The 25,856-nt window shown below is 38.4% G+C and overlaps 2 protein-coding genes across 16 annotated transcripts; one reads left to right on the top strand and one right to left on the bottom strand.

Moving 5' to 3' along the window:
• Positions 1-490: 490 nt before the first annotated feature.
• On the top strand, positions 491-20,707 carry mep1ba (meprin A subunit beta a). Of its 15 annotated transcripts, XM_043220092.1 has the most exons (27): positions 491-599; positions 781-856; positions 1,147-1,165; positions 1,258-1,308; positions 1,397-1,440; positions 1,926-1,944; positions 2,019-2,078; positions 2,151-2,194; positions 2,393-2,411; positions 2,509-2,559; positions 2,645-2,688; positions 2,895-2,913; positions 3,002-3,061; positions 3,134-3,177; positions 16,172-16,190; positions 16,270-16,329; positions 16,425-16,468; positions 16,725-16,803; positions 16,903-17,020; positions 17,212-17,390; positions 17,496-17,714; positions 17,873-18,025; positions 18,892-19,107; positions 19,187-19,654; positions 19,790-19,975; positions 20,053-20,274; positions 20,373-20,707. In XM_043220092.1, coding segments are annotated over exons 2-27 (2,496 nt in total). In that variant the 5' UTR covers positions 491-599; positions 781-799; the 3' UTR covers positions 20,375-20,707. The 15 variants fall into 15 exon arrangements, with proteins under 15 accessions (XP_043076027.1, XP_043076032.1, XP_043076028.1 ...); XM_043220097.1 differs by lacking the exons at positions 1,926-1,944; positions 2,019-2,078; positions 2,151-2,194; XM_043220093.1 differs by lacking the exons at positions 2,151-2,194; positions 2,393-2,411; positions 2,509-2,559.
• Positions 20,620-25,828, bottom strand: mcm3l (MCM3 minichromosome maintenance deficient 3 (S. cerevisiae), like). The gene is made up of 17 exons (XM_043220107.1): positions 25,242-25,828; positions 25,038-25,150; positions 24,727-24,935; positions 24,454-24,584; positions 24,077-24,315; positions 23,892-24,000; positions 23,562-23,715; positions 23,026-23,157; positions 22,742-22,950; positions 22,487-22,661; positions 22,241-22,367; positions 21,993-22,143; positions 21,781-21,921; positions 21,608-21,699; positions 21,434-21,531; positions 21,151-21,226; positions 20,620-21,026 (listed from the first exon to the last, which is right to left on the bottom strand). Exons 1-17 carry the CDS (start codon positions 25,311-25,313, stop codon positions 20,828-20,830), a joined length of 2,427 nt encoding a protein of 808 aa, XP_043076042.1. The 5' UTR covers positions 25,314-25,828; the 3' UTR covers positions 20,620-20,827.
• Between the last annotated feature and the right edge of the window lie 28 nt (positions 25,829-25,856).

Raw genomic sequence — 25,856 nt, 5'->3', positions numbered from 1 at the left:
AATGTTATTAGGGTTGTATGCTACATCTAATGTTGTTAAATTACTGTTAATTGCATGTTTAACGAGTCTAGTGTTTGTGTGAATGACACTGTGCACCTTCTATATATGTTACTATTTTAAGGTTGCTTGTGATGGGCTTTGGTTAATCACGTGACTTTCTCTTCAACACCTGCTCTTGGTGGTTATCAATGTATTCCAAAGGTACAAAACAGATTTCAGTCCTTTAATAGCTTTAATTTCAGCATTATATCAGTTCTGTCAGGACCACTATCGTCAATACTAGGATCATTTTCGATTCTGTTCTGTGCGAAAACTCCCTTCCCATCCATGCAGCGTGCCATGAACGAGCAGGAAGCGCAACGTTAACCCTGACGAAAAATAGACAGATACCCTAAAAGGGCACATATATTATGTGTGCATTATGATTGGATGAGACAGAAACATCCAGGTTTGATTGGGATATAAATACTGAGTCGAAGTGTTCCTCTTTGTCACATATTCTGCAGATGCTCTGTATGATTGTCTGACCTTCTTGCAAGAATAAACCCCGCATTTTATTGCCTCACAATAAGAGTTGGAAACATTTTTCCATAACAAGGGTGAGTAAATCTTCAGCAAATATTCAGTTTAGATGAACTGTTGCTTTAAACTTTAGCCAAATCATTATCAGCAATTACTTTTACCACATCTAATAATATCAAGTTGCCCATTAGGGTAATAAACCATAAATGTTCAGTAATAAAAGTGTATAATTTTATAAAATGCACTGATGTTGTGAAGAGACCGGAGTGAAGTTCTCATGGCGTCTCTCCATATATTGCTGACTCTGTGTGTATGCGCCACAGCTCTGTGTTTGGTGAGTGATGAATTCAGATGTTACAGAAAAAAATATATTAAAAATATTATTATTATTATTAATATTGTGCTGAACAAAAGCAAATGGTCATATGTTGTAACAAAACTAACAGCTGTTGTTATAGAAAAATGTAATAGCTTTTTTCAATACTAAAAGATTTTTATGACTAAATAGTTTGTGGTTATTATATGAAAGCAGGTTATACAATATCATAGCCTATAACTGTAATAGTTTGTTGATGTAAATGTGCACCTTTGACACATGATCACTGAAAATGTTTTCATTTAAAGCCAAGATCTTCACTCACAGGTTAGTCATAATCACATCATTTTATTATAACAATGTAGTCACATGATTTAATGATTCTATATGCTGAATGACTTTTGACCATTAAAAAACAGAGGTTGATGAGGACGATGGAAAAGACCAGGATATTTTTGATATAAATGAAGGTTTGTGAGAACATTAATAGGTCTTAAATTTGTAGCAACATTTTTTGTAGCATGACAGTTTTGCATTAACTGCTGTCTTCTTCAACAGCGGCAGGACTTGATCTGGAGGAAGGAGACATTCTGGTGAATGAGGTCAGAGTTTTCTTTGAACAAATGTCTCATGCCACTTTCCACAAACAGTGGAATAGTTTGTTATATTAAAATATAATTAATCTTGTTTAAGGTTAATTTGTGATAGTTTGTGGTTATTTCATACAACATCAAAGCTTACACTATAATAGTTTGTTGATGGAAAAGGGTACAATGTAAAAAAATAAAAATAATAATAATCTGTAATATTTATGGTGAAAAATTGGCAGTACAAACTTACAATTAAATACTGTAATTCTATTCACTATTCACACAACAAAAAAAAACATAATGTTTTTAAAAAAATACATCAAATTCAATCAAAATTTGAAATGCAATGCAGGTAATTCCCTGTAAATTTTACAGGAATTTACCGTTAACTATTTAACAGGTTTTTACTGTAGCATTTTAATTTTTTTCCTGTTAAAATCACAGTCATTTTTACAGTGCACCTTTAACACTTACTGTATCACTGTTTTCTTTCAAAGCCAACATCTTTACTCACAGGTGAGTCATAACAATCAAATCATTTTTATAAAATGAAATAAAAATTTAAAATATATAACATGTTCTGAATTTAGACAATACAGATGTTGATGAGGATGATGGAAAAGACCAGGATATATTTGATATCAATGAAGGTTTGTGGAAACATTAATGTCATGTTATAGTTTCTATAAGAGTTTTGCATTAACTGCTGTCTCTTTCAACAGCGGCAGGACTTGACCTGGAGGAAGGAGACATTCTGATAGAGGAGGTCAGTGTTTTCTTTGAACAAATTCTCATGCCACTTTCCACAAACAGTGGAATAGTTTGTTATATTAAAATATAATTAATCTTGTTTAAGGTTAATTTGTGATAGTTTGTGGTTATTTCATACAACATCAAAGATTGCACGTTTGTTAATGTAAATTATCACCTTTGACACTTAACGTATCACTGTTTTCTTTCAAAGCCAACATCTTCACTCACAGGTGAGTCATAACAAGCATGTCATTTTAATATAATCATATCTGTTTCACGTATATTTTTATATATATGTTCTGAATTTGACCTATTTTGGCAATACAGAGATTGATGAGGGTAATGGCAAAGACCAGGATATATTTGATATAAATGAAGGTTTGTGGAAATGATAATATCATGTCTTAAATCTGTAGCATAATTTCTATAAGAGTTTTGCATTAACTGCTGTCTTCGTCAACAGCGGCAGGACTTGATTTGGAGGAAGGAGACATTCTGGTGAATGAGGTCAGAGTTTTCTTTGAACAAATGTCTCATGCCACTTTCCACAAACAGTGGAATAGTTTGTTATATTAAAATACAATTAACCTTGTTCAAGACTGATTTGTGTTTGGTTGTGGTTATTGCATACAACATCAAAGCTTGCACTATAATACATTGTTAATGGAAATTATCACCTTTGACACTTAACGTATCACTGTTTTTTTTCAAAGCCAACATCTTCACTCACAGGTGAGTCATAACAATCAAATATTTTTAATATAATCACATCTGTCTCGTTTTTATTTATATACTATGTACTGAACTTGACCTTTTTTAGGCGATACAGATATTGAGGAGGATGATGGAAAAGACCAGGATATATTTGATATAAATCAAGGTTTGTGGAAACATTAATATCATGTCATAATTTCTATAAGATTTATGCATTAACTGCTGTCTCGTTCAACAGCGGCAGGACTTGACCTGGTGGAAGGAGACATTCTGATGAATGAGGTCAGTCGTTTTTTATGACATCCTAGAAAATGTCAACATTAACCCCAGGAGGTCAAACTAATGCATAAATACAATACAATACACTAAACATCACAAACATAAACATAATAAAATATATTTAACAGGGTGAAGACAGAAACACTATTTTGGGTGAAAAGTATCGCTGGCCGACGACTGTACCGTACGTCCTAGACAGCAGCCTCGGTCTGTGAATATATAATAATTGATCATTTTTTACGTTTAATTTATGCTTTAACCTGTACCCTACATTGTAATTCTAACTTAATAAATGCTTCAAATATTTTTTAGACATCAATGCCAAAGGTGTGATACTAAAAGCGTTCGAGCAATTCAGACTCAAGACCTGTATTGACTTCAAACCCTGGAGTAGAGAGACAAACTACATTTTTGTATTTAAAGGCAAGGGGTAAGAGAACTTCAAACCATTACACACATTCAAACTAATCTTCACACATTATGTAATAATCAAAATTGTATTTACATTTATGTGAATGGATTTCACTCTTATTTTTCAAAATAAAAACCTACTAAATATTTTTTATTGTTGGTGTTTTGGGAACTAGAATTGGGAACCACTGATGTAGTCTATTGTAGTAATGTTGTCTCTGGTATTCAGGGCCCATATTCTTAAAGATTCTAAGAATCCCCTCAGAGAGCTCCTAATTTAGCTTAAAGAGAACTAGGAGTCTTATCTTAAAAGTGATTACGAACCAAACTAATAATTCTGTTGCTAGGAAAAACTCTTAGTAACTAATGGCTTAAATATATAAGCCAAAAAAAAGTATAAAAAATTTTTTTTAAAATAAACAGACAATAGCCTTTCTCTATAAAGTGTTCTTATCTGTTTTTGTAGACTTGTTAAACATCGTTGCCCTAAAACACGCTAATTTTACACTTTAAAAATGTTCACTTTAAGATCTTTGCAAGTCATGTCAAGTCACAGGTGATCTTCACAAGCCAAGTCAAGCTACTGCTTTTCACCAGTCAGGTCACCTCATCACCGATAATCCAGAGCCATGTCACGTTTCGTCTGGTCATTCAGAGCCACGCCACGTCTCATCGGATTATCCAGAGCCTGGCACAAGTTGGCTGCCAGTTCAGAATCTGGTCTCAAGATGGCCACCAACCCAGAACCATAGCCACAGCACAAGATAGATGCGATACCAGAGGCCTTAGCCCTGATGGAGATTAAGCCACTATCCTCAGCCTTCACAGAAGCCTCACCAGTGTACCCCGGGGCATTGTGTTCATTTTGGGTGCATGCAGTGAGCTTTCCCAGGGCTGCAGCACAGGCCATGTCTGAGACTGTCCCCTTATCTTCAGTGCTCCCTGTAATGGTAATTGCCATCTTGAGCATGTGGGCTGCACACTTTTCTGCAGCCTTTGAATCCTCGCCCTGCCCTGTCACGGCCTTGGAGGATGTCCCTGAGTCTTTGACCTGCCCTGTCATGGCCATGGAGGCCGCCTTTAAATCTTCGCCCTGCCCTGTCACAGCTATGGAGGCTGTCCCTAATTCCTAGTCTCGCCCTGTCATGGCTATGAAGGTCGCTCCTGAGTTCTTGTCATGCCCTGTCATGGCTATGGAAGCCACTGATTAACTTTTACCCTGCCCAATCACAACTATGGAAGCCACCGGTAAACTTGCAGATTGTACTGTCCCAGCTGCAGAGGCTGTTGTTAACCTTTCAATGCTCTCTACTGCAGTCCCGCCTGCTCTACCCTGACCCATTGCTCCACCCTGGTGGGCCCTGGAGGGCTTCCACTATGATTGCGCCACCCTGGAGGGCTTTCACTATGCCTCCATGCTGGAAAGTCCCAGCATTGTCCGCAACATTGTGGCTCCTAGCTTTGTCTCTGCTCCAGATAGGAGAAAGTGGCGTGCCTAGCATTTTCCATGTGTTTTAGGCATGACTTTATTTTAGGCAAATAAGCATGTTAGACTGTTTCAGGCATGTGAAAACATTGGGATGTAGTGGATATATTTTTGCAAAAAAAAAAAAATTCAGGGTAATGGAAAGGTGATGTTATTCTGTTTCATCAGATGTTACTCAAAGGTAGGAAATCGACACATGGGGAAGCAAGAGTTATCAATTGGTACAAACTGTGACAGTTTAGCAACAGTGGAGCATGAGTTTCTGCATGCGCTGGGATTCTGGCATGAGCAGTCCAGATCTGACCGAGACGACTACGTTACCATTGTGTGGGATCAGATTCAAGAGGGTAATAACATCATTATCTCTTGGTAAACTCCTAAAATCTATAAATATACTAATATTAAATGCAAACTAGTTTGCTCATGAACTGTTTTGTGGTTTGTTTCTTACTTAGTTCATAAGAGCAACTTTAAATTACATATTGAAAGGGAGTCAAGCTCTCTTGGCGTGCCTTATGATTACGGTTCAGTCCTGCACTATGGTAAAACATACTTCAGCAAAGGCAGTAAGCCAACCATTGTTACCAAAATACCAGAATTCATGGATGTGATTGGTCAACGCTTGGAGTTCAGTGACAGTGACCTGCTCAAGCTGAACCGGCTATACAAGTGTAGTAAGTTTATAATTTAACACTTTCTGTGGAAGACTCCAATGATCATACATTATTTTTTATAAATATATCGACAATAGATTGAGTGATAAGATAAAACTGCATGTTTTTGCATCAACTAATACTTTGTTTTCTCTCACTCACCTTCTCCTTAACCTTTTTCGTAATTCTTCCAGCTACATCCTCAACTTTTCTGGACTCTTGCCAGTTTGAGCAGCCAAATATCTGTGGTATGATCCAGGGTAATGGTGGAAATGCCAAGTGGGCTCGTGTAAAAAGAGTAAGGGGCGGTCCAAAGAGTGACTACACCAATCTGGGTCAATGTCAAGGTGGGAACATCCCAACCACAAAAACAGGATTCAACCCAACCAGCACATTCTCACACACAAGTTGTCACTTATTGCCACTTGGTCAGGACCCCTCAGGACACTTTTTGATACACACAGTACCTCTTTAACATAACTTTCAGATATGCATTACGAACAAGTTGTAGTGCATTCCAAGTCCTTCTGAAAACATACATATAACCATCTCTTTATGCCAAGAAGACTCCTGTCCAGTAAAATGACACAATCGATCAAGAGCCATACAAGAGCTAATAGCATTTCACAACCAAAACTAACATAAGGCATGTTAACACCAATAGATTATTATTTAAAGCAACAAAGAAACTGCACAATGAAAAAGGGGTACCCTGTGCATCAAAAATGATCCTGACCAAGCAGCAATTCTTGTCAAGGATTGAATATGACATACAAAATCCTCTTTAAACTATACACTGAAGAAGAACACTGGCTTAATGGCCTATTATCTAAAAAAAGTTTATACTTCCACAGGGGTTGGGTTCTTCATGCATTTCAGCACAGCCACAGGAAGCAAGGGTAACAAGGCTTACCTGGAAAGTCGTCTCTTTTACCCTAAAAGACACTCCCAATGCCTGCAATTCTATCACTACAACAGTGGGGGGGTTGATGACCAGCTGAACATCTGGGTTCGTGAATACACTGCTGAAAAACCCACTGGAGCCCTGAGACTCATTCAGAAGATCAGTGGTAATAAATCTTAATGTTTAAAACACTTATAGATAAATCATTTTAGCCTACGAGTAACTTATAAAATCTACTATTCTACAATCTAGGTGGACTTCAAGGCTCCTGGGAACTATACCATGTTACGCTAAATGTCTCTCATAAATTCAGAGTAGTGTTTGAAGGAGTTAAAGGAAGAAAACTATCAAAGGGTGGTCTGTCTCTGGACGACATCAACCTCTCAGAGACCAAGTGTCCTCAACACACTTGGCGCATTCGTGATTTTAACAGGCTTCTCGCTACGACCCCTGCTGGTTTCATAAAATACAGCCCCCGCTTCCTTTCCCCAGATGGTTACTCGTTTCAGATTGGTTTGCAAATTAATGGCTTGAAGCATAAAAAAAAATTGGCAATCAACTTCCACTTGACCTCTGGACCCAAAGACAAAAATCTTAAATGGCCGTGTCCGTGGCGTCAGGCATCCATGGAGCTGATGGACCAGAATCCAGACATCCAACATCGCATGAACAACATTAAGATGATCACTACAGATCCAACCAAGACTACCACTAACTGTAAGACACAAACTTATAAATATTAGTCATTTTTATGAGCTATCAATGCCGATGTGATAAATACAGATACTTTGTTACAGATTATTTTTTAAAAAGTCTATAAATTGTGACTTATGCTGGCAAAATGAGTCAGAATGTGCATAGGCTGATTTTGAGCTACTTGGAAAAAAAAGGCCTAGGCAATACATTGCACAATATATTATGGCCATTTCGTCTGTAAAGCCGGTTCTTTGGAGTGACAGTTGGAGTGGAGTGGCAGTTAACACAAAGAGTCTTAGATCACTGTCACTCAATATCGGGTTCAGTATTGCAGATGAATCACCTGCGTAACTGAACATATATCATCTGCGAACGTATAAGATATAACATATCCTTAATATGAAGGCCGCCTATCTCATAGCTAACTGTTAATTAAAAAAAAAGAGGGAATCACTAGCTGCTCTTGACTGAACTGCTTGTGTTGTAATAGGCTGTGTACAATAACAAGCCGAAAATAAATATAGCTATATTGTGATTATTAATATATTAATTGTTTTCAAGAAAAGAAGATCTAGACTTTTCTTAGAACTGACCTACTGCTAAGCCCCCTCTAATGCAAATGAAGCACTAGTAGCTGAGTATGAGTTGCACAGGGAGCAGAAGTCATCTGTAGGTTTCAGCACCATATAGAGAAACATTGGAAAATCCAAAAAAGGCATAATTTTTATGGGGTTTATGCTTCAAAAATGTAAACGTGCCTGGCATAGCCTACTGGTAACACTAATTCCAAATATCCAGAGAAGATAGACAATGTAATTTATTTCATTCTATCATGAACCCACGCCAAACTGAGCAACATTTCCCTAAGCATTCACCCACAATAACAATAAAAACAAAAAAACATAAATTGTCACACTCTCATTAGGTTTCTCATTCTGCTCGAGCTGAATGTTAATGTGTAATCTTGTGCTTCAGTAGGGTATCTCTGGCTAAAACTAGCTAACGTTAAAGTTAGTAAGTCCATGCTTATGTACACACCTAAACGGAGGACTATTCTCGCATCTTGTACAAAACACATAAATAAAGGTCTACATTTCCCTGTCTCTTTATATTATACTGGTTAAATGTAAATTAATTTAATTGTACCCTGTGATACATGAACAGTGTTGATCTAGGATGTTGCCATCTGCATTTGTGACAAACGTAACATGAGACTTCTCCCCCTTGTATTTGGATCTGTGAACCCTTACTTCCAAATTAATACCCACAATGTTCCAACCATTCATCATTTTGAAGGCCTTTTAATGGAGAAAGTGAAATGTGAAAAATAACCCATTTTTGAAACTTTGCTCTTTTTTTGCCAGCCCAGGTCACAAATGTTTTTTTTTTTTTCACAAATAGTATCCAGTGACTGTAAGATACAATGTCATTTTTATGAGCCATTAATGCTGATGTGCTAAATACAGATTATGTTGACTTTAAAGTGTTTTATAAATAGTATCTTCTTTCTTTGTGCAGCCATGGGTAGAGTTTATTTATGGGACAATCCACAAAAAGTAGGCAGTCTAGTCACTGACGCAAATGGCAGTAAATACTATCGGGGGCCAGGTTACAACACCACTGAATACATCACGCAGGATCGCCTGAAGAGTCGAAGCTTTATTAAAGGAAATGATGTCATCTTCCTCCTCTCCCTTGAAGGTTTGCAGTTCTTATTCAATACCACTGAAATTCTTAATATATTACTGTAACATGACATGGATGTAGTTAACAGCTAGATGCAGGAATATACAAAATGCTGATTCAAAAAGGCTTCAACACACAAACAACATTTACATTAATCACAGACAAAAACAAGGGACAAACTGAATGAATGTAAAGATATAGGTCTTTTATAAGTAGGCAAACACAGGTGGGGACTAATTAACTAATAATCACAAGAATGAGGACAGTAACAGGAAAGACCAAATAAGGGCAAGGAAGACACATGAGGGAAGAAAACACAACATCACAGTCCAGGGGCATGACAATTATATTCTTAAATTCTTAATGAAACATAACAAGAGCTTTACATTTCAACTTCATCAATAGATGTGACTGGACTGAAGACCAAGAGACCAAACTTCAGAGAGCTGGGGTTAGAGATTGATGACTATGATGCAGAGGAGACAGATGGCTGTATGTATCCACATACCAGTTTCTTTCTCCCATACTTGAAAATTGTACTATAATTCATTATTAAATGTAAAGAGATGTACTGTACAGTTCACGGGGGAAATTCAAAAAAATGATTTGAAGCGGGGACTCTGGACTGAACAGGGCATGTGTGTGCCCTTATTTAGTCGTTTGGAATGCATTGGCAAAAGGAGAGACGTAATTTCCTTATTATCTTCAGCTGGGATGTTCCCATGACAACGCAGTACAGTAGATTCGCAGTTATGCTAGCAATAATAAAACCAAAGTCTCCAAGACTCCAACGACAAAGAGATGATCGATTCCACTTGGAATTTGCCCTGTGATCAGTACAGTTTGTTACACGTACCGAGCCATCCCTAATGATCAGTAACTCTCTAGTTAAGCCTACAGTGCATGCAAAGGAATTACTGAATTTAATTAAAAAAAATTTTTACCGTAATCTGTTACAGTTACTAAGGAAAATGTTATATGAAAAAAGTTATATGATAACACTTACAAAGTGGTTATCTGTATATTTTTACATATGAATGATTTCCCAAATTCTATTGAGAATAGAATTTCTAAAGTAACCTTTTCAAAACTGCTCACATTAAACTGGATTTTCTCTTGCAGAACGCCAGTTTTCCTTTTAAAAGGAGCATGGACTAAAAGACTGAGAGACACATCATGAAGCCCCAACTGAGAGAGACAGAAAAAAGAAATCTTGCCAGATTGTGTCTGAATCATGAATAAAAAGTATTCTTTAGGGACATTGCCTCCTTAAGATGAATTTCATCTTGTATTCCTCATTTGCAAGTTGCTTTGGATAAAACCATCTGCTAAATGAATAAATGTAAATGCAAAATAAAAAGCAAATAAATAAATAACAATGAAAGCATTTGCCTTTAAGCTGCTTTAAATTACTTCTACATCAATCCAAAATCCATACACCATCAAGGTAAAGCATTTATGACGCTTTATTTCGATAGTTCACTTTAGACATTCTACTAACAGTAAGTAATTATTCAACTACATGTCAACTTATTAGGGTATTAGTAGACTGCCTGCTTAATATCTTCTAACTGACTTTGAACAGAACAGAACCATGCAAAGTTTGCTGAGAAATCAAAGTAAATGAGTTGACTTTTGAAATGAGTTCATCTTCTGTGAAACCATAAGGGTGAGAGTCCTTTCACACTCACCTTAGGCTCCTTTGACTCTCTGTTTCCTGGCTCTGAGAGACATCCATCTCAGAGTTCTCAGGCACCTTCCTCTTCTTATCCTTCTCCAGAATCTACAGAGTCAAGCCAAAATTACATTAGACACAAAAGACACTGAATAATGATATCAGTTCTGGATGTAAATGATCGCATGCCTTTTTGAAATAAGCAAACTGCATGAGTTCAAGGGCAGCTTCTGCATCTCCCAGATCAATGGTTTTACTCATGCGGGCCTTGCAGCATTGAGTAATATTTCATAGTGGTTCATTCAAAACAATGTAAATCAGAATAAGACAGACACCTGAATGAATCAGCCGTTCACATGAATCAATTGAATGAATGATTCAGTGATAAAAGCAGTAACTTGCCACCACTGGCAGTTAGTTTCATTTGTAAAACATATTTTTTGTTATTTAAAGGGGTCATATGGTAAGAGGACACAACTAGAAATCAGTGGATAATTATATTTACAACACTAAGAGAGCGTGTCTGATTTTACACACATTGACATCCAGCGACCTCTACAAATCTAGCTACATGTTTGTAAGAAGGGAAAAGAGACTGTGATTTTTTTTTATCCGGCGATTCTCTCTCTTACTATTGTCTTCTATAGAGGTGCTTCACTAAATTTGTGTTTGTGTCATAATTCATGGATTTTTACAAGATTAACCTTTTCCTGTCTATTATAATGTGAAGCTGCTTTGAAAAGATCTGTATTGGATGTTTCTGTAGTAACAATATGAGACATATTCGAAATGGATGAAAAAAAAAAAAGACTAAATTGATATTAAAGGTCTCAAAGATCTCAATTACAATATATGAAATTTTTTTCATCCTCTCTATCTCTCTACATGTATTATTTCAAAATAAAAGCAAACAATCAAAATAAAATCTACCAAAAATCTAAAATATTTTGATTTAGTTACAAAAATGTAACCTTTCTTTGGATAAGAATTTAAAATGGGTGGAAATAGCATTAGAAAAGAACAGTTTTTCTCGAATACATGTATATATCAGTACCTGACAGCAGTGATTCTGGTCTGGAATCCAGGTCTTTATTGGACACGGACGCTGAAGGACAGACTGACACCTGCTGGTCACAACCTCGTAACACAGGTCCTGTAACAGAGCAACAGTTCTCATGAATGTGAGCCTAATAACAAGGTCTGAGCGTGTCTCATCATGACATTTCAGTGTGATATTGCCTCAAGCTCAGTAACACTGAAGCTTCTTATCTGTATTTCTCCATCCAGCGGCTGCAGAATCATTCTCTCTCTCTTTTTGTTCTTCCATCATTCCTTTCTTAACTCTTTCTTTTTTCAGGGTGACCGTGCCAGTGAAGCTGACACAATGAAACTGACCGTACACCGTATTGCCATATTGTTCCAATAAACTCTTGTACAATAATTTGTCCATAAAAACAGAATTGTGATTCGTGAACTTAGAAATCTGAGAAAAAACTACGCAAGATCATTTCAAACCTGCTATTTATTTATTTCTACTTCATATTAATTTGCACTAAAAGGTCCTTAAACAGTGTATAGACTTTACACAAATAGATCAAATGTATCTTTTAAATGATATTTATCATGAAAATAACATAATTAACATAATAATTAAAAAATATTGAAACTAATTTATAAACACTCCTTTTGCAAACCTACTGAAAGTTGCTTTTATGAAAAGTTTTACATGTCTATTACATGTAATAAGTGTTAAATATGAATTATATTTACAATCTGTGTAGCGCCTCAGTCTGTTTCCCTTTTGCTTATTTACACACAATACTATTTTTTCTACTCTAATCACAGACTGAAGCCGATAAACACAACTCAATGCGTGGAGGCCATCGGTCCACGATGCTCTTTTTGAAGGTGATCAGGAAGCTGTTCCCTGCACTTCCTGTGTCTCTCCCGCTCTCCCTATGCAAACAGTCAAAAGCAGTTACCTAAACCGATCCTAACAACACAGTCCAGCCGTGGCTGCTGTGATTCAGATAAGTGTGTGTCACTGGCCACCTGTTGAGTGTAACCAGGGGTGGCTCTCAATGTCGTCTAAACTGGGCCGGTCTGATGGTGATACACTGAGACACCAGCCAATCAGCTGACGGCACTCTGTTACACACAACACAGTCTTCAGCAACACGAAAGCACACACCTCACCTGGATCTGGACACGATTTCTGTCTCTTGCCTGAAGACAGCTCTCTAGGGAAGAGCAGTGTGCTTCTGGAGGTGACCCTCCGTGCTCCTCTGAAGGGGAAACAGCCGCACAGGATGCTGTAGAGCGTCACCCCCACTGACCAAACCGTAGCCGGTCCTGCGTCATAGCGGTGCTTCCAAAACCACTCAGGAGGGGCGTATGCAAGAGAGCCTGAGAGACACGACAAAGCCAATCAAAACCTTCCCTTTCACTAAAAGACCCCTGCGGTGAGATCAAAGCAACCTGCAAAGTGTTTGTAGGCCGAGTCTTGCAGCAGATCTCCACAGCCGAAGTCCAGCAGCTTGATGTCATGAGTCTCTGTGCAGATCAGCAGGTTTTCCGGCTTGACGTCCCGGTGCAGGACCCCGCGGCTCTCGCAGTGTTTCAGAGCACCGATCAGCTGCAGAAGGACTTTCTTAGCCAGACTCTCCTCCAGATATCCGTTCTCCTCACAGAAACTCTGGAGATCTTGGCAAGGTACGGGACGCTCCAGGATCATGGTGTAGCGTCTGCGATGGTCGAACCACTCCAGCAGCTGCAGGATGTTTGGGCAGGCAGGAGCCGAATTGACCAGGGTCATCAATGCCACTTCCAGCGGCAGCTGACCCTGACCTTCCTGCAGAGACAAACGATCCATTATATCCAGAGCCGAACGAAGATGGAGCAGAACAACAGATTCACACTGAACTCACAACGTTCAGCTTCTCAGACGTCCTGCTTTTAGAAACGTATTTGATGGCAACCTGTGAACAGATAAACCGCAGTAAATCAAGCATTCATTGATATCGACATTTCTAAAAGCTGTTCGAGCGAAGCAGGGAAGGAAATGTCTTACTGGCAGTCTATCAGATCTGCGTATCCCAGCATGCACCGAGCCGAATCCACCTCGCCCCAGCAATGGACCCTTCGCGTACGCTTCTGAAACACACAAGATCACAAGAAATGTCTTTAAGAGCAAACACTAACAGAGCACTTTCTATTAAGTCAACATCTTACTAATATTCTGACCTCTGCGGGAGCGTTTGGCTGGTCTTCTGTTTGAGGTGGACGGCCGTTCCTCCTCCTGACTGCCGCTCTGCCGCTTCCTCTTCCTGTGAGGCTGGTCTGTGGACACAGAAACAGCCAAGTCAGAAGGCAGAGGTGCGATGTATCCTGGTAGCTCTTGGCTCAGGGGCTGCTCTGGGGCTCCTCGTCCCCCGTCCTCCTGAGCAGCCGTCTGGGAGAAAGCAGCACTCCTGGATCTGGAGCGGCCTGAGGCTGAAATATTCAAAAAACATTCATACTGCTTTATTAATAGTGATCAATACAGGGGTCACATCAAATCTGTCATCTTATTTCTTTAAACTAATAAGTAGCTCAGAGCATTATAATTGTGACAGAGAAGAAAACATTATCACTTTTTTGACAGAATAAAATACACACAATCACTTTACTGGGGGAAACAATAAATGAACTTCCCAATATTTAGTCAAACAATACATATACCATAACATACGAATAGCCTAAAATGATCAATTAAAACAAGTAACTTTACCTCGTCTTTCATCCATGTGAGCCATTGACAACCTCCCCTAAACTCCTCCAAACAAGAAAACAGAAGAAAAGTTAGACAAATAAAGCTCTTTTTGAAAAGAAAAAAGAAAGAAAATTAAATAAATAAAAAATATATATAATAAAAATAAAATAAAACAAAGTAAATAATAAATAAAATAAGATGACAAACTACAAATAATACGAGAGCAAAACTGTCCACAGAAATAAGGTTAAGTTAGTTCTTTAACAAATAAAACAATTAAATATCCGTTGATCTCCGTCTGAAATAAAAGTCTTCTCGGGAATCCTCCGATGAGCTTCAGAAAGCACACGATCTGCACAGAAATACTCCTCAAATGTCGTCTCGTCTCACAAACCAACAGATAGCGATGGGTTCAAGTGTTTGTAAATTCAGTCAGAATTCATAACACGTGTCGCCATAGCAACTATAACGAGAATCGTGCCGTCGCTTAGGTGAGTACGTCATCGCGAGCGCACGCAATTTTTCAATTTAACGTTCATAATAACTGTTGCATCCAAACTGTTTAATTATTTGACAATTTTCAATCATAGCCTAGTCTATATATATAAATATATCTTTCGTCTATAAAATGGCAGAAAATATCAACGGTATATGCGGTAATTAGTGACAAGTCATATAGCTCAACTCTGACAGGGCACGCTTTTTTAAGCTTGTTGATATCAAAAATTTCAAACCCTGGGAGATATTTTATATTTTTCTCACTCCTGTAACAGATCGGCCAGGCGCATGGGGCATCTTTTTTATGGCTGAAGGCAAGCATCACTGATACCAATATCTGATGTGTCTTGTTTTTTCTCTTCCTAATATTTAATCATTGACTAGCCATTTAACATTACAATATAACTGAGAGCATTTATTAGACTTAAAAATATCAAGTTTAAGCGAATGTAAAACTACTTTCACATAAACCCATTATAATAAACGCTATATTTAGCTTCCTGTGCCCCACAGCAATTAGGAAATATATAGAAATAAAAAGTGATCAAACACTAATCTTGAAATTAAATATAGATGAATACTTAAAGCAGTTGTTTCATTAATGTACATCAGCAGTTGTGTTATCATGTTTTTGAATGCTATTCTTTAAGAGCGGCTTCTGCTGAACTTAACGTGGAACTGACTGTTTTCTCACATTGCTTTACCTTTTCTGCCATGCTTCAGGTCTCAAAGTCTCTATTTATGTTGGGTGAACTGTTCCTTTAAACGCCTTCTAAATGGTAGCCAAATCATTGTCAATAATTACGTTTATGATGTCTAATAATATCACGTTGACAACTGGTGTAATAAATCATATACTATCAGGTACAGACTCTTATCATTGCAGACTAAGCTGTTTTGTTCTATAAATTGGTTAATACACAATGCACTGATGTTGTGAAGAGACCGGAGTGAAGTTCTCATGGCGTCTCTCCATATATTGCTGATTCTGTGTGTATGCGCCACAGCTCTGTCTTTGGTGAGTGTAGAATATTGCGCTAAACAAAAGCAAATGTTATAGCAAAACTAACACAGTTGTTGTTATGGTACAATGTAATTGCTTTTTAAAGACGTTTTGAAGAATGAGTTTTATGACTAGATAGTTTGTGGTTATTATATAATAGCAGGTTATACAGTATGGTAGCTTGCAATTTGCACCTTTGACGCTTATCATTAATATTGAATTTTTCCCCCAAAGCCAACATCTTCACTCACAGGTAAGCCTTAATTCATTTTGATATATCAATGTATTTGTATGACATGTAATGATTTTGCATACTGTGCTTTTTTTGGTAGGCAATACAGAGATTGATGTTGATAATGGAAAAGACCAAGATATATTTGATATCAATGAAGGTTTGTGAAAAAAAATATTAATATCAGTAATATCAAATAAATCTGTAGCATAATTTCTATAAGAGTTTTGCATTAACTGCGGTCTCTTTCAACAGCGGCAGGACTTGATCTGGTGGAAGGAGACATTCTGATAGAGGAGGTCAGTGTTTTATTTGAGCAAATTCCTGTGCCACCTTCCACAGAGTACTGCATTTCTGAAGCTTAAAAAAAATTATACGATATTCTTGACTTTCAGAAAATGTCAACAGTAACCTCAAACTCGTGTGCAAATACAGTTAGAGTAAATGTTCAAGTGCTAAACATCACAAACAACTAGTAAAGTTTTTTTAAACAAATAAAAAGAAAGTTACAGGGTTACAAATAAGCTAAATTCATGTTTGATTTATATTTAACAGGGAGAAGGCAGAAACACTATTCTGGGTGAAGAGTATCGCTGGCCGACGACTGTACCGTACGTCCTAGACAGCAGCCTCGGTCTGTGAATATATAATAATTGATTCAATTCAGTTATTCAAACTTAACATATGCTCCAAATTGCTCACTCACTGTGCTCTCTCCCTCTCTCTTTAATAGAAATCAATGCCAAAGGTGTGATACTGAAAGCATTTGAACAGTACAGACTCAAGACCTGTATTGACTTCAAAGCTTGGGATGGAGAGCCAAACTACATTTTCGCATTTAAAGGCAGTGGGTAAGAAAACTTAAAATACATCAGCATGGCAATATAAGTTAAAATTGTGTTTTTTTTTTTTTTTACTTATTAAAAATGTAAGTTACATTTTTTCTAAATTAGACTAGTATCAACATGTTAGACCTTATCAGACATGTGCAAACATTGGGACTTTTCTTGCATTGACTGATGATGTTTTTACAATCAATCAGATGTTACTCAAAGGTGGGGAATCGCCAAATGGGGAAACAAGAGCTTTCAATTGGTGCAAACTGCGATCGTTTAGGAACAGTGGAGCATGAGTTTCTGCATGCGCTGGGTTTCTGGCACGAGCAGTCCAGATCTGACAGAGACGACTACGTTACCATCGTGTGGGACCAGATTCAAGAGGGTAAACATTGAATTCTTAAATACACGCTTCCTAACATCTATATAATTTCATATAAATATACACCCATTAGCTTATTAACTGTTTTGCCGTTTGTTTCTCACTCAGGTAAAGAGCACAACTTTAATTCATATGATGAAACAGTGTCAAGCTCTCTCGGCGTGCCTTATGATTACGGTTCAGTCATGCACTACAGTAAGACATCCTTCAGCAAAGCCAACAAGCCAACCATTGTTACCAAAATACCAGAATTCTTGGATGTGATTGGTCAACGCTTGGAGTTTAGTGACAGTGACCTGCTCAAACTGAACCGGCTATACAATTGTAGTAAGTTTATGGTTAAGCACTTTGTGGAAGACTCTAATGATCCATTATTTTTGTATAAATATTGACATTAGTTTGACTGATAAGATAAGGACTGCTTGTTCATCTACTTTGCTTCTCTCACTCACCCACTCCTAAAAAAAAATAATAAATTCTTCCAGCTACAGCCTCAACTTTTCTGGACACTTGCCACTTTGAGGAGCCAAATATCTGTGGTATGATCCAGGGTGATGGTGGAAATGCCAAGTGGGCTCGTGTCCAAACAGTTGAGGGTGGTCCACAGACGGACTACACCAACCTGGGTCAATGTCAAGGTACAAACTTCCCTAATCACAAAAGCAGGATTCAATCAATTTTTGCATTCAATTACAATGACATTGTGATTTTTTAATCTCAGTATCGCTAGAAATAAAACTTGCAAATGAGATGTGAACTTGGCAATCATGTTTTAATTTCTTTAAATTCATGCCCATTGTGAAATCTCATTGGTCCAAATTCCAAGTCCACACAAATATATTTGGTTATGATGCACCCAAATTAGCAAACTGTTTAGATCAAATTTACTGGTAAGTGTAAAGAGTTATTACATCCACTATCTTTCCACTGTCCCATCAAAGCTATTCACAAATCTTTTCCTGTGGCCCTAAAGGATAGTAAAGCTTCATCAAACTTTTACTATGAATTCAAACACTTTTGAATTCAGACTTTTTTCACATATTGTTTTTCACCTACTATATAGGGAGGTAGGCATATTCAGGCAAATGGATTGAGTCACATCAAGCACAAGAGTCATGTGTGCAATATTAAACTTTTTCACAAAGCAAATATTTCTAAGACTTGAATTCGTCAGTTACTTTGGTTTCTAAAGAGGTCTTTTAGGTTTGGTTCTTTAAAAAGGCCGGTGTCACATGGAAGACTGTTTGTTTAATTTTGTCCGTTTATTGTTATATCACCTCTGTGTAAAAATTAATAGTCCGCAATCCTGCACTGATAACTGTTTTATGATATTATGGTGGCACTTTAGTCTTCATGATAAACGTACTGATACTAGAAAATATTCTTTGACCTTCTCTAGACATTTCTTGTCAAGGATTTTTATAGCATGCAAAATGACCTATAAACTCCAAGTGCAAAAAGCAAGAAGGCTGGCTTTATACCGATCATCTAAATGTTTCCACAGGGGTTGGGTTCTTCATGCATTTCAGCACAGCCACAGGAACCCAGGGTGACACTGCTTACCTGGAAAGTCGTCTCTTTTACCCTAAAAGACACTCCCAATGCCTGCAGTTCTATCACTACAACAGTGGGGGGGTTGATGACCAGCTGAACATCTGGGTTCGTGAATACACTGCTGAAAACCCCACTGGAGCCCTGAGACTCATTCAGAAGATCAGTGGTAATACATCTTTAAAAAAACATTTAAAACACAGATAAATCCTTTTAGCCTATGGGTAACATGTAATATTTGTACCTAGGTGGACTTCAAGGCTCCTGGGAAATATACCATGTTACACTAGATGTCTCTGATAAATTCAGAGTTGTGTTTGAAGGAGTTAAAGGAAGAGACACATCAAAGGGTGGTCTGTCTCTGGACGACATCAACCTCTCAGAGACCCAGTGTCCTCAATACACTTGGCGCATTCGTGATTTTACCAGTCTTCTCGCTACGACCCCTGCCGGTTCCAAAACCTACAGCCCGCGCTTCCTTTCCCCAGATGGTTACTCGTTTCAGATTGGTTTGTACATTAATGGCTTGAAGGATAGTCCAGATAAAATGGCAATCTACCTCCACCTGACCTCTGGACCCAATGATGACAACCTCCAATGGCCGTGTCCATGGCGTCAGGCATCCATGGAGCTGATGGACCAGAATCCAGACATCCAACACCGCATGAACAACATTAGGATGATCACTACAGATCCAGCCAAGACCTCCACTGACTGTAAGTTACAAACAAAGAGTTGGGGAGACATTTTTAATGAGTCATTAATGCAAAGCACATACTTGGTTGCAGATTATGCAGAGTTTAAACTCAATGAAACATGTTTTAGTAGTAGTATCTTCTCTTTTTGTGCAGCCATGGGTAATGTCGAGTATTTCTGGGACGACCCACGAAAAGTAGGCAGTCTAGTCACTGACACAGATGGCAGTAAATTCTACCGGGGCCCCGGTTCTGGTACCAGCAGTTACATCACACATGATCGTCTGAAGAGTCGAAGCTTCATTAAAGGAGATGATGCCATCTTCCTCCTATCTCTTGAAGGTTTGCCATTTTTATTTACATACCGGTGACATTCTTATGAATATGACAAGAGTTTTAACTATTAACTTCAATAATAGATGTGACTGGACTTTTGGAGACTCAGAGGAGGAGACCAGAAATCAGAGACTTGCGATTAGAGATTGATGACACCATTGGAAGCTCTACAGCAACAGTGGCAATAAGTGTTTTTTTGGCAGCTACCGTATTCCTGGGTCTTTCTGTGGCCGCAATGTTCTACATGCGGAGGAGACGACTGATGGAAAGAAACCGAGAGATTGAACCAGAGAGGACGGATGGTTGTATGTTTCCATATACCAGTTTTCTCCTCCCACACTAGATAATTGTACCATTATTAAACAGTACAGTAACTCCCAATAAACTGATTTCTCTCTTACAGAAACTCAAATGTCCATTTAAAAGGACAGTGGACTAGAAGATTTCCATGACGTCACAGGATATATAATGAAGCCCTTAAATGGAGAATTTTTTTCCAGAATTTGTCAGATTGAGTCTTCATTGCTGAATCATCACACGTCTTTCTCTGGTCCCAAAATGAACTAACGAAAAAGAAAAATTATACAGCTGATAAAAACTGCTGTACTGTTGTCAAGAAACTACTATTACTAGATGACTAGTACATTTTCTTTTTCTTCATTTGTAAGTAGCTTTGGATAGAAGTATGGCTAAATGATTAAATGTAAAAAAATAAATAAATGCACTTAAAGTACTTAACCATTATTGCTCACATGGTTTATTAGTGGTATGTTAGTGTAACAACGTGCTGGCATATTATAAATAGTTGCAATGTAATTTACATTCCTGAAAAAGATGCAACTGTCCATTGGCACTCCTCTAGATGAGAAACACCACATTCTCTGAGACCATGACCTGGTTGTCATCCTGCATGCGTTCAAGTAAAAGGTTGATCTCATTCTGGTCAAACTCCTCATCCTGGCCTTTGTTAACGTGAGGTAGAAGATCAGGCACTGCCACAGACTGAGACCGGGTCACTTTAAAGGCCTTCAGTAGAGCTGCCTTGAAGACTTTCAATCTAAACAAGTCAAATGGGTCACACTGTTAATAAATCAGTCTCCATATCTAATGTTTAGTATGGTATTCACTCAGTATTGGCACAGTCCAGAATTATCTAAAAATAAAGGAGGACACTGTTGTACCTGTCCTGACTGATGTCAGCCTTCTTCCTTTGACTACTTCTCTGGGATGCTGGCTTGTTCTTCTGACTTGGCTGAGCTATCAGCAGCACCACCATATTTAAGACAATGTCATAAATTTTCAAAATATTACAATTTGACAGTTAATTTGTTTTTGTGAAATTGACCTTTGCAAAAGCAATGGACAGAACTGCTTTAAGCATAGCTCGCTGAAGAAAAGAATACAATAAATAAATATTTGCTCACTTTGAGATAGATCTCTCTCAAAGTGAGCGAGTTGTCCTACTGTTTTCATCTTCTGTGAAATTGTAAGGGTCAGAGTCCTCTCCTTCTTGGGTCATTTCCACATCATCATCAACATCTTTAGAGATGCGAGAACGCTTCCTGTAGACATATTCAGCTCACACCTGCCACTTCAAAACATCCTTAACTGTAGGGTTAACCTCCCTGTGACACTCACCTTAGGCTCCTTTGACTCTCCGTTTCTTGGCTCTGAGAAACATCCATCTCAGAGTCCTCAGGCACCTTCCTCTTCTTATCCTTCTCCAGAATCTACAGAGTCAAGCCAAAATTACATTAGACACAAAAGACACCAAATAACGGTATCAGTTCTGGATGTAAATGATCGCATGCCTTTTTGAAATAAGCAAACTGCATGAGTTCAAGGGCAGCTTCTGCATCTCCCAGATCAATGGTTTTACTCATGCGGGCCTTGGCGTGAGCTGTAGACAATCGAATCATGGTCTCCAGAGCTCGAGCGGTCACAGGCATCGTCTGTGGGAATGGATACAGTCAGTCTAAATCATAAGCACCTAAGATTTTACTCTTTAAAGAGCTCTACGGACCCTGGCTGAGTCACTGTTGACTTGGTCATGGCTCCGGAGTCGGGAATACTCCTCTGCTATGTAGTCCGATGCCTCCTGTGTCAGGACTGGCTTCACCAGCTTAGCCACATGGATATACTTCCTGATGAACTCCATGGTAACAATCTTCTCCCTTATAAAAAAATTTCACAGAAGGGTAAATCATAGCCAGTAATCTAATGGGTTTCTTTCTAAAGAAAGAATAAGATATTAAATCAATATGAAGAAACCTTTTCTTTCTGTGGCCATGCAGAACAGTGTCTTTTTTCTCATAGATCTGTAACTCCTGCTCGGCTGCTTCTGTGATGTTCGGGTCCTCAGTGGCAAACACATCTACCGTACTCCCCAGTGGCATTGCTGTTGATACAGACATGACAGAATGAGAGCTGTTGCTTAGTCTACCACCTAAAACATAACTTCAACCACTAGTCTTTCACAAAACTATTTGTGCTTTGACCAGCAGATGTCAGCCTCACCTGCTCCCTCCGGCTCTCCCGGAGCTCTGTAGCGATGCATACGCAGCACATGCTCAGAGATCTCCCGATCACTGTCTGGATCCATCTGATCCAGAACTATGAAGAGCAGATCAAATCGGGAAAGCAAGGAATCCTGAAGCCCAATGTTCTCCATTGGGGTCTTATACTGGTCATACTGGGTGGAGGACGCACAAGGATTAATAGAGGAAAAAAAAAATTAAAAACCTCCCCAAAGCAAATACAGTCAGCCTTTACCCTTCCATACACTGGGTTGGCAGCAGCTAACACACTGCAGCGAGCATTAAGCCGTGCCTGAATCCCAGCTTTGGAAATGGTGACTCTACCCTGCTCCATCACCTCATGGATGGCTGTTCGGTCCATGTCAGACATCTTATCAAATTCATCAATGCACACCACACCTCTGTCAGCGAGTACCATGGCTCCTGCCTCCAAACGACGCTCACCTGGATTAGCCAGAGAATAAAATAACACTCACACTAATATTAAAGCTTAATGCTTGTCATCATGTCAAGTGTTACCTGTCTCCTGATCAGTTGTGACTGCAGCTGTCAGACCAACTCCAGATGAGCCTCGTCCAGTGGTGGGAATTGCTCTTGGTGCCGTGAACAAAACATATCGCAGCAACTGAGACTTTGCTACTGAAGGATCACCTGAATTCAGTCAAATGTTTAGTTTTTCTTTGCATAGGTCCAAAAATGACAAGATGAAGACTTTGTATGAATAACATTTATAAAGATTACATCTAAAATGTAAAGAGAAAAAGAAAAAAAACACCACCACAGAATTACAACAATTACACATTAAAAACACTTTAAATATTAGTATACATGTAATTTATTCTATCAATTAGAAACAAATATTTATAATTATATAGATTACATTTAATCTACATTGATTAAATGTTTTAAGCCTCAACATGCAAGACAGATACAGATTACAGGATGAGAAATATGTACATTAGCAGGCCATAAAATCACCTAAAAATGGCACCAGAAATCTAGCCTTTTGATAAGTGATATAGGTTTTTACAAAATCATGACATTTATAACCTTACCAATGAGCAGAATATTTATGTCTCCTCTGATGCGAGTTCCATTCTCCAGGTTGGTCTCATTGCCTCCCAACAGCAGACACAGAATGGCCTTCTTTATGTACTCATGGCCATGGATACTGGGAGCCAACGAACGGCTCAGTTGCTCAAAGATGTCCTAAAACAAAGCAGTACTCTTACCTTGCACAGCAAATATGCAAAAGAGTAGAGCTGCATGCCCCAAAAGCATCACATACCATAATACCTCGTAGAAACCATTGGCACCAGTTTTATAAAAGACAAAAATAAACCGCTCATCAAACCACAGTCAAATATGTTTGCACCTTTTCTTACTTTGGCATGAGCTTTGCAGAACTTCTTTATCTTGGCAACATCATCCGCAGAGAACGTCGGCACAATCTCTTTACTCATAAGCTTCACGTTGTTAGCCAACAGGATCGTTCTGCAGAGAAGCACAGATTAATTCGAGGACATGACATTCCAGCCCTGATCTCAGGAAAGAGTTCAAATATACACACCTGAAGGTCCCGGAGGTGAAGCCGCCCTGTTTCGCGGGCAAGCAACGGTAGACCCCCACAATCTGCACACGGTCACCTGGTTTCACCCGGTCGACGAGGTCATCATTGGCAATGATGTCGACAGAGCGGGGCAGCTGTCCAGCAGGGGCTTTCTCTGGCATCTCCTGAATGGTCAGCGTCTGGTGGTCCTTATAACAGCACAGCCCAAACTCCGTCTCCAGAGGATTGTTTTCTTCATCCTACACATGCAAAATTACATTTTATGATTCGTAACGCAGACAAGCAAAAAAAGAAGGATCTAGGAATGTCATTCATACATACTTTTTTTTTTTTTTTCTCCTTTTTAGATATATGACCCATGCACAAATATAACTCACTTTAGTAGGATAAATGGCACTGGAAGGGAAAGCGTCCAATGATGTAAGATCGGTGTATTTTCGTTCCAGGGTTTTTTTAGTGGCTGGACAATAGTGGACACTACGCATAATTTTAGGCCTGACTAAGGAACCTGCAGATCACAAATTTACAAGTTAAAAATGACAACGCATAATAATAAACCCAAATATATAACACACAACAAGCCTTAAAAACAAAATGTGTGATAATAATTTACAAAAAAAAAAGAAATAAAATTATACTCCTATACATACATTTGGTCACAATGCCTTCCACACACACAAGGTTTCCCAGAAAGCGTGCGCTTAGAGTACGTGGAGACACATGTTTGTTCCCAAAGCTGCCCTCAAAACCAACGTGGAACTCTTCAAACTGCTTAGAGTAAGTGGTGTCTATTGACGCCACAAGGTCCTTTAGGGCTTTTTGGAACGCCACCAACTCAGCAAAAGCATTATTTAGCAGTCTATTGAAAAGAAACCATTAATCAGATCATGTACTTTATCATACAACACAATTGTGGGAAGGATCAAATTAATAAGAATAAAACATAAAATAAAGTACTTACTCTTTAGCTCTTTTTTCACTCTTTCTTCTCAGGTCGTTAATGTTTACAATAAGACGACACTGGCCGTCCGACACCATACTCCTGACCTTTTCATGATAAATGCCTTGGTCTTGCTGTAAACGACAAAAAACAAAATGCCATTCAATGCATTCATTCATTCATTACATAACCATAAACCATTACGTAAAATCAAAAAGAATTCACATCATCATCCAGAAAGTCCAGGTACTCCCTCTGAGACTCTCTCAGCTCGAGGTCCTCTAACCCAGTGTCCATTTCCACTACGGCAACGTCAACAATTCAGTGATACCGAATCGTGTGCCGTTCAGTATTAGGAATCAAAGACGCAGCCCAAACGTCTGACTTTGAAAACCAGGTGGATGCATGCCTACAAATCAATTATGTTAATTAAGCTCATTAAGCTATTTAGGGCCTTTGATTATCAGTTACAACCACTGAGACCTGCATCCAACAATTTAACCGTTGAAAATAAATATACATTTTTAAAAAAGTCCTTGAACACAGCAACTAAAAGCTATTTATCTCCTTGAAGCGAGCTGCTTTCTCGAACAAAAAGGATAATGGAGGAGAGGAATGTGACCCTTGTAAAATGTCAAGTCGCATGCAGCAGTGTATCTTTTTGTAATACAACAGCCCCCACAGCATTAATGTATTCTTTTATACTGTATTTGACAAAACCAGTGAAAAGAGGCGTCTGAGACATTTGCATGCTAGCTTTATGAACCCATAAATAAAGATGTTACAGTGTCTTCGTCTGACAATGACTTATTCAGTGAACTAGTTTATTTCTTACAGCGG

The sequence above is a fragment of the Puntigrus tetrazona genome, chromosome 20 (genome assembly GCF_018831695.1).
Source record: "Puntigrus tetrazona isolate hp1 chromosome 20, ASM1883169v1, whole genome shotgun sequence".
NCBI lineage: Eukaryota > Metazoa > Chordata > Actinopteri > Cypriniformes > Cyprinidae > Puntigrus > Puntigrus tetrazona.
The sequence above is the reverse complement of the archived record's forward strand: the minus strand, read 5'-3'. Positions and strand labels throughout refer to the sequence as shown.

Coding starts and splice junctions, on each gene's coding strand:
- mep1ba (XM_043220092.1), top strand. CDS start 800: ATGGCGTCTCTCCATATATTGCTGACTCTGTGTGTATGCGCCACAGCT. Junction 18,026..18,891: donor CAACCTGGGTCAATGTCAAG/GTACAAACTTCC, acceptor ATGTTTCCACAG/GGGTTGGGTTCTTCATGCAT. Junction 19,655..19,789: donor AGCCAAGACCTCCACTGACT/GTAAGTTACAAA, acceptor CTTTTTGTGCAG/CCATGGGTAATGTCGAGTAT.
- mcm3l (XM_043220107.1), bottom strand. CDS start 25,313: ATGGACACTGGGTTAGAGGACCTCGAGCTGAGAGAGTCTCAGAGGGAG. Junction 24,936..25,037: donor AGTGAAAAAAGAGCTAAAGA/GTAAGTACTTTA, acceptor TCTTTTCAATAG/ACTGCTAAATAATGCTTTTG. Junction 23,158..23,561: donor CATAAATATTCTGCTCATTG/GTAAGGTTATAA, acceptor GACTGAATTCAG/GTGATCCTTCAGTAGCAAAG.